At 33.7% G+C, this 8,718-nt stretch overlaps 1 protein-coding gene across 1 annotated transcript; it reads left to right on the top strand.

The window, feature by feature from the left end:
- Positions 547-7,792, top strand: LOC109361296 (protein root UVB sensitive 5). The gene is made up of 15 exons (XM_019606725.1): positions 547-865; positions 1,430-1,489; positions 2,219-2,373; positions 2,850-2,950; positions 3,428-3,486; positions 3,624-3,670; positions 3,755-3,833; positions 3,926-3,998; positions 4,085-4,174; positions 5,194-5,253; positions 5,359-5,472; positions 5,736-5,796; positions 5,883-6,001; positions 6,132-6,224; positions 7,090-7,792. The coding sequence occupies exons 1-15, from the start codon at positions 714-716 to the stop codon at positions 7,318-7,320; spliced, it is 1,494 nt and encodes a 497-aa protein (XP_019462270.1). The 5' UTR covers positions 547-713; the 3' UTR covers positions 7,321-7,792.

The following is an 8,718-nucleotide window of genomic DNA, read 5'->3' as shown; positions in this document are numbered from 1 at the left end:
TACCATTCAACATTAGTCTTGTAAAACATTGTAGGTCTTATAATATGTGATAAAACTTTCTCTTAAGCTTGAGTGATACTTATATGACACGTTAAACATTCCATCATTTTATCCTCTCACTTGAATCTCAGTATTTATTTCTTTATTGTGTTGTATGATTGACTTAAAATATCTAAATCTAGCTATTTGTGATATGATATAATCTCCTTATGTTATTAAAATTACACTTCATATTATTTCAACTTATACGAAAGTCATGAACTTCTCAAGTTTGTCTCCTTATTTTTAGTTTCTCATTTAATTTCTCACTCTAGTTCTAATTGAGACAATGTTATCTACAAATAGCATATATTATCCACCAGTTATTGATATGTTGTTTTTATATAGTATTCCACTTTATCATTAATAAGTCCAAATTAAATAATGAGGCCTCAAACGGCAAAAACAAAAACTAATATGGGCCAGGTCCATCATATTATTCGGGTCGGGTTATATATTTGGTTTAGCCACGAAATTGGACCCGATCCTATCGTGGCTAATTCTTATTCACTCTCAGATTTATCAGCTTTGGATAGTGTTACTGTCACAAAGTTGAAGTCTTCAATTACCCATTTGTTGAAGAAGAAGAATAATCAAAGACACTCTTCAAAATTTGCATCTTTTTTGAATTATTATTATTATTGAACCATAAAAAAGAAGCTTCTATTGTTACAATGTCTCAAACATTGCAACTTTCATTCTATTCAACTGGTCTCAGTTCTTCAGTAAAAATGAAGAAAACAACAAAAAAGCCTTTCTTATTTCAAATCCTATGCTCTTCTTCTAAGCATTCAAGTTTCAAAGATGATGATGATGTTAATGAAGGGTTTGATGATGATTCCCTTTTTGTTTGTTTTGTTGTTAATATAACTTAATTACATTGAACTCCTTTGACATTTGACTTAATTGCAATTGACACCCTCTGATGAAGTATGAGAAAATTTAGATAATTTATCTGTTGTAGATAAGAAAAAGAAATAAAAGGGTGTGATTATCTGTGGGAAAATATTGAATTTTTTGTTTCATTTTTTTCCACCAAAAGTTTACTAGTTCATGAAGCTTGAAGTATATAATAAGGTTTATATAGTTATGATTAAGTTAAGAAAAATGTGGAATCATGTGGGGGGAAACTGAATGTTTTCATTTTCTGCCACAAAAAGTTTACAAGTTGATGGAGCTTTTTGGTTACATTGACTCATTTCAGTCAAGAAATTTTTGACAATTTATCTGTTGTAGACAAAGAAACTGGATTTTGAAAATGTGTTTAAATGGTTCACTTAAGTTGATCAAATCAAGCTTTGACTTTGATTGCACTGTAGAAAAGAACTTCTTCATGGGTTTCTAATACATGCTCAGTAATTTTCTCTTCATTTGTTGTGCTTTTTTCCAGAGATCAAGGCTTATCCCGGGTGATATTGGTGGAGAGATATAGCAATGGTACTGCTAAGAGGTTTTTACTTAACTATATACCATATTGTTGGTTTTATGCCTTCTCTCATTTTTGAAGTTCTATCAGTGCATATTCATGAAGGTTATTGTGATGAAAAGATAGGTTGTGTTTGTTTTGAAGCTGTGATCATGGAATGCTAATTTACATAGACTATACTTTACTAGAAAAATATGAAATACAATTTGCTTTTTGTTAGATACAATCTCTGCATCTATTCTTTAGCACGGTTGCCATATTGGAATCAGATACGCTTTTGCATAAGATACTTCTCAAATACATCTTTAATTATTGTTCTGAATTTGGTATCAATACAAGTGAGATACCACAACTACGAGATCAGCATTACTATTTTATTGTGTATAATGACTATAGATGATTTCTGAAATATTGATGACTTGATGTCCTATTCCAATTTAGGATTTGTGTTTTTATGTTTTCTATGTCATGTCTTAGCCTTGTTGTGTCCTAAAATTTGTCATATCCACGTATTATGTCACACCGTATCTATATCCTACACCTGTATCTGTGTTTCCTAGGCATCAACTGTCAAATGGAAATGAACCAGTTATGACCGTCTTTGCTTGTTGTTTGGAATAACCTAGTAACCTTATGAATTATGAACTTTCCATTATTGCCATTTTTACAAGTACATAAATTTCGCAGTGCCTAAGGCTACATTTTCCATACCGGGTTTCAACTATGACTTAACTTTCCCCCACTTATGAGCAGATATGTACTAGATGATGATTCACAGCTTCAAAGCTTTCTTGTTGAAGAGGATAGGTCATCAACAAACAGGTTCCAGGACTCGCATTTTCCTGATAAAAGATTATCCTGGCTACCGGAGATAGTCAAAGATTTTATTCTACCAGCAGGCTTTCCTGGTTATTAGCTTACATTTCCTTTCTTATTTACTGTACAATATGTGAAACAGCTTTCGTATTGTTATTGTTTTTCTTTTTCCCATGGATACATTACTGAAAAACCTGAAACTCAGCTTGAAGTAATGGATTTGAAATCCATATTTTAGATACATTATAAATTAAAGCTTTAAAAAATATGATAAACATTGTAATCAGAATCTATTTCTTACTAATAATTAATAATCTCATTCATTCTTCTTCAGTCGGACATGCTCTGAAACTTGACTGAAATAGTATCCAACAGTAATAAATGTCTAATAATTTGAAACTCACATAATAATGATTTGCACAAGAGTATAAGAGCAGAAGACTAAAAGCAGACATTAGAAACTTTAGTGGATGTTTCATGGAAAAAGTTCTGGAGTTTAACTTCAGCTACAAGTGAAGTTGAAAGATAACAATTTGTTTACTTACTTTTTTAAGTCATGATGATGCAGGATCAGTTTCAGATGATTACTTGAACTACATGTTATTACAGTTCCCTACCAACATAACCGGATGGATTTGTCACACCCTGGTCACTTCAAGTCTCCTAAAGGCATATCAATCTCTCTAACGCTGTTGGTTTTTTATCTAGGACGTTTTCATTGTGAATGTGAATATTTGGTTAATTTTATGGTTCCTTTGTGTGTATTTAGCACTTTTAACATTGAGTTTCATAATTGATTATTACACAAAGCTCCATTGTGCATGTCAGGGAGGCATAAAACCAAATCACAAAAATATTTGGATGTAGTTTTATCCTTTCCTTCCTACAATAATACATTTTCTCTTTATCAAAGTTTCGTAAAGTATGTTGACGTGTGTGAGGAGGCCATCTCTTTTAATAGTTAACTCTATGCTTTTAAATTTCTTCAACGGTTTTAGTCGTTACATTGTGATTGTGAGGCATTGGACAATGCTATGCACTCCATAACGATGACATTTTAATTTTTAAAATTATCGATCTCCCATATAAATTAGAGGAATGGTGATTGTGCTTCTCTCCATGTCAAGATATCTACTCCACTTGCAGGCTGTTGGTGTTGGCTCTTTCTCGGGAAGCACAGCAGCTGCTTCTGCTGCTGCTATAAGGTGACGCATAGTTTTAGAGCATACAATTTTCTATATAAAGCATTTATATGCATCTAATTATCTCACTTTATGCAGCTATTTATTTGTTATTTAGACTTTTATGTGGTTGATTGCATGTTTTATGCTTTCATCTTTAGATGGGTCTCAAAGGATGGCATTGGAGCTGTTGGACGCTTATTCATCGGTTTGTCAATCATGAAAAAAGCTAAAGGAGGAAAAATATTATGTACTGAGTTTATTTTTAATTAAGTTTTCCTACCTTTTTCAGGTGGCCGGTTTGGGAATCTTTTTGATGATGATCCAAAGCAATGGAGAATGTATGCAGACTTTATTGGCAGTGCTGGAAGGTCCGAGTTGTACGACTTGTTGTTTTCCTACGGAAATATGCAAATAAAACCTTGCTTTAAAGAGACCCTTACACTGTTGATATCTCATGCAGCATTTTTGATCTGACGACACAATTATACCCTGCCTATTTCCTTCCTTTGGCATCTCTTGGAAATCTTACTAAGGTAATTTACTATACATCTCTACTCTATGAAAAGAGTAGTAACTTTGCAGTTGATGTATATATTTCTTGAGTTTGACATTTAAACAGGCTATAGCAAGAGGTCTAAAAGATCCTTCCTTTCGAGTGATTCAGAACCACTTTGCACTTTCAGGAAATCTAGGAGAGGTAGCAGCAAAGGTATTCTCATGTCAAAACAATTATTTTAGAGAAAAACTACTGTCATTTATGATAATAATTTTTCTTGTGGTACTTTATGGAAGCTACTCTCATGTCAAAAAAGTTGAGACAAAATGTTGGACGATAAAATGTCAACAAGAGAATAAAGTCAATGTAGCAAAGATAAAAATGTGTTGGATGAGTAGACACACTAGACAAGATCAGATTAAGAATGAATATGTTAGGTAGAAAGTTGGGGACTTGGGGTAGCTCCTATTGTAGAAAAGATGGTAGAATCGTGTCTTAGGTAGTTTGGGCATTTGTGGAGAAGACCGTTAGAAGCCTCAGTAAGAAGAGTAGATCAAATGGAGGTTAATTCAATTTCTAGAGGTGGAGGGAGGCCAAGAAAACCATAAGGGAAACAAACAATTAGGAATGATTTAGAGATCAATGTTGTGTCGATGAACATGATATATGATAAAGTTATATCATTATGGCATCAATCGACCTATGTAGATGACCCCACCTAGTGGGACTATGACTTTGTTGTTGTTGGTATTTTACGGAAGTTGCATTGGCATTTATCATTAAATCAAGTTCGTGTCATTTGTCATTCTTTCTAGCATTAATCTTAACCCTGCTATCCATGAATACATTTTCTCACATTCATGATAAAGTTGCTACTAAATTTTAATAGTAGAGGCTCTTTATCTATTTTGTATTTCTAAGTTACATGTAGCAGCCTAAGCTTATAACTTGTTCTTGGGAGAAGGATTGAGCCAGAAAGCAAATCGAAGATGTTGGACCCAGAGGGAGGTACTGGTCAATGAAACTGGTATTCACCAAAAAGTTTGGAAACTTGATTCAACATTTCTCATTAATTAGTTTCCTCAATGTCCAACATCTTGGCTTGACTTTTTAGGCATCTTCCCTTGATTCTTTTAAAAGGGAAGCTATATTATAGTAATCTTACGATGTATAACTGGTTGGAAAATGTAAAGGGTTTTCCGTCATATAATCTTTTCATTAAAATATCTCAGGAAGAAGTTTGGGAAGTGGTTGCACAACTGGCCGGACTTGGTTTGGGCATATTGATATTGGTAACATACATAACTTTTCCGGATTAATTTATGTCATATTGTGGAAGAACCAAGATACTGTTATTTGGCAATGACATGTTACATTCTTTTAGTTTTTGAATGCAGGATACGCCCGGCCTTGTAAAATCATACCCTGTACTGTTATCGACTTGGATGAGTGTGCGACTTCTGCACCTTTGGCTACGCTATGAATCACTTTCAGTCCTCCAGTTTAACACTGTAAGCATGTAGTGCACGGTATGGTATAGAATCTAGTGCAAATAAATCTGCATGCATGCAAGCTTGTTGAAAGACAATTCAAATCTAAATTTACAGATCCCTCTATGGGAGAAGCATAGATATTGACTTTAACGTAATTAAAAATGGTCATTCTATTTCCATGCTTTGAGGTTTGTTTACATACACGTAGATATTCTAATCCGAAGTTACCCGTCTTAATTATTGATTTTTCAGTTATTTTTATTTGTGTAATCCGTTTACAGATAAATCTTAAGCGTGCTCGCATACTGGTAAAATCACATGTGTTGCACTCTACTGTTCCAGGTTACATTCGAACAAATTCAGTGATTGCTGTGTTTAGTTAGTTCCCTTCATAGCAATTACCAATTTGCCTGGTGGGTCTATTTCAGGATGCAAGGATTGCAACAGGGAAGAAAATATACTAACTTGGTCACAGTTCATGAAGCCGGAAATTATTTTCGGCTTCCCTTTGGAGAAGATGAATGATGTAGATAGATCTCATTTTATGGTATAGGATCATTATTGATGCTATTGTCACAATTTTATGAAGGAAACTTAGAGGTTCATAATTATTTTCTCCATAGTTTAAATTAAGCTATCTTGCAATCATATAATTATTATTAGTTATAATGGGACAGGTGAAGGCATTTCTGAAATTATATGCCAATGAAAAATACATTCTTATGGTGAACCAACAGCCACAAGATTTGAAGTTTTATGTTTCTTTCAAGGTATGCTTTAAATTCCTTATGAGCATTAAATTAGTGGTTTAGTTACTCTATAGGTTCCTGTACTTTTGTGGAAATTCAAATAGGTCCCTAAACTTAAAAATATTAGTAATTGGATCCCTAAACATAGAGAAAATGTGTAATTGGTTCCCTCCTACACATTTATGTTAGAGTTTCATTCATTTTCCATTAAGTGATACATCACCTCAGCATTTATGTGTCCCTATACTTTTTAGAAAAACTCAAATATTTATATTTCTGCCTCTTACTAGTTGAGGTCCGTTTGCGAGTTGGATTTTGAAGGGGAAAGAAGGGAAGGGGATGACTTCAAAGCCATGAAATACACTTGTGAGATGACTCTGAAACCTTCCTTTTACCTTCACTCCAAAACCCAAGTCGCAAACAAATCATAAGAGGTTACAACTTCAAATCCTAGAAACAACCTCTCCACTTGCAGGGTAAGGTTGTTTACATCTACTCTCCCAGGCCACTCTAGGTGGGAGTCTCATGCATCAGGTTGCCTCTTTTCAGAAAAAATGGTATAGGTCCCTATACTTTTAGGATCTATTTGCGAGTTGAGTTTTAGAGGACAATGAAAGCTTGAGAGTCATGAAATGCACTTGTGAGAAGACATTGAAGTTATCCTCTTTCCCTTCCTTCCCCTCGGAAACTTAAATCACAAACAGACTCTTTGGGAACTCTAGTAGAACCTTAAAGTAAAAATGCATGAGGGACCTAATTACAAATATTTTTAGTTTAGGAACCTATTTGAGTTTTCCAAAAATATGCAAGGATCTATTGAGTAATTTAACCTAATAATTAAAAAACAAGGTCCTCATTTGACCTGGATTTATAAATCATACTACAGGTTGGAGCAACAAGTGTGTCGGTATTGAGAAGTGTGTGGCAGAGTTTCTGGCTAAGCGAAAACTGGGACAACAAAGGTAATGTTTGTGATCAACTTGGCACCAGCCTAATGGAATTGGAAAATAAGTTTGAGGATTTCCTTCAAAAGTTGAAAGTTGCTGAATGGGATACCCAGAAATTAAATTTGAAGGTTCCTAAAGAAATCTTAATTGATGATATTAATCCACTCTAACTCCTAACATAGTGGAGCTGAGAATGTTTCAAATTTTCATCATTGATATGATCATGGTGTCTTTGAAGAGTTGCAAGCATTTAGAACAAATGGGTAACATCACCTATGCCACTACCTCCCGAACTCCCTTTGCCACTTCCTCTGATTACTCGAGAAAGTAAAATTTACAATTACTTAATTTTAATATCTGTTACGTTTATTTTTTGACCAATCATAGAGAGTGACATAGGGAGTCGGCACAAATGAGTGGTATATGTGATCTTATCCCTAGAGCAAGATATGTTTTTATTCACATGCAGATATTCAACAAATGTGGGTAAATTATATTTTGGCCAATTGGCTTTACTCTTAGCTCATTGAATACCATAGTCTTGTTATAAGAAGGTTCCTGGTGTAAAGAATATGTTCTCAATTTTGTTTGAAACATTTAATGTTTGTAACTAATTTGGAGAGAAAGTTCATGCTTGCTGTTGGGGACTGTGTACACTGCATAGTGTGGGAAATCCTACTGTCTGTAGACCAATTGGGTGGTACTATATTATGGACATCCACCTTGCGATATCGGCTTCATGCCGGCAAGTTGCAGCCTACAATCTGAGGATAGGTTTTTGGAGTTAGCTCATCCTCGCGGGACCGTGATCGTAAACAAGATTGTCTCTTGTAGATGATACTTGTTGCTAGACCAAAAAAATCCTACTGGTATACTCAAAAGGTTGATTGATTAACCTTGTGAGGGGGCTATTGATACTGGTATACTCAAGTTGATTACCCTGCTAAAAAGGATGGTTTGGAAAATAAAGGTGCATGATGTTAATGTATAACATTAACTTGGAGCACAAGAAATGTCTCAAAAAGGACTTTTATTACTGTTTTATATAAAATTTTAAGTTGATAATTTAAAATTAATGGTAGAGATATACTCAAGAAAACACATAATTCATTGTACTTTAGGAGTATATAATAATTTCTTGAACTAATACTAGTCAAATTTTATACTATGCTTTGCATCTTTCCCAATAAATCAATGCTTCTTTAGAAAGATTTGTTGCACTAAAATGCTTAAATTCTTCCACTATAAGAGAAAAACATATGCATCCCTACTCCTATAGATTAATTGTAATTTAATATAATGCAATTTAAGTATTTGATAAGGTGATCCATGACAAATTCACTAAGCTATCATATTATATATTTCAGCAATAATCCAATAAATATGGTGGGTTGGATTAATTAAATGGACAAAGTAGCAACCCAGTTAAACAATGCATTTAGATGAAGAATTTTCTTAAGTAAAAAACAATGACCTTAGTTAAAGTTTCAAGTAGGTCAAATATAACTAGAAACTTGAATGTTTTAATATGTATTAAAGGAAATATGTGAAATATTGTCATATTTTCT

The sequence above is a fragment of the Lupinus angustifolius genome, chromosome LG11 (assembly GCF_001865875.1).
Source record: "Lupinus angustifolius cultivar Tanjil chromosome LG11, LupAngTanjil_v1.0, whole genome shotgun sequence".
Taxonomy (NCBI): Eukaryota; Viridiplantae; Streptophyta; class Magnoliopsida; order Fabales; family Fabaceae; genus Lupinus; species Lupinus angustifolius.
This window is presented reverse-complemented; position numbering and strand designations above follow the sequence as displayed.

Excerpts from the sequence above, each read along its gene's own strand:
- LOC109361296 (XM_019606725.1), top strand. The coding sequence starts at position 714 with ATGTCTCAAACATTGCAACTTTCATTCTATTCAACTGGTCTCAGTTCT. Across the intron at positions 2,951-3,427 it reads TCACTTCAAGTCTCCTAAAG|GCTGTTGGTGTTGGCTCTTT; the intron begins GCATATCAATCT and ends CTCCACTTGCAG. Across the intron at positions 5,254-5,358 it reads GTTTGGGCATATTGATATTG|GATACGCCCGGCCTTGTAAA; the intron begins GTAACATACATA and ends TTTTGAATGCAG.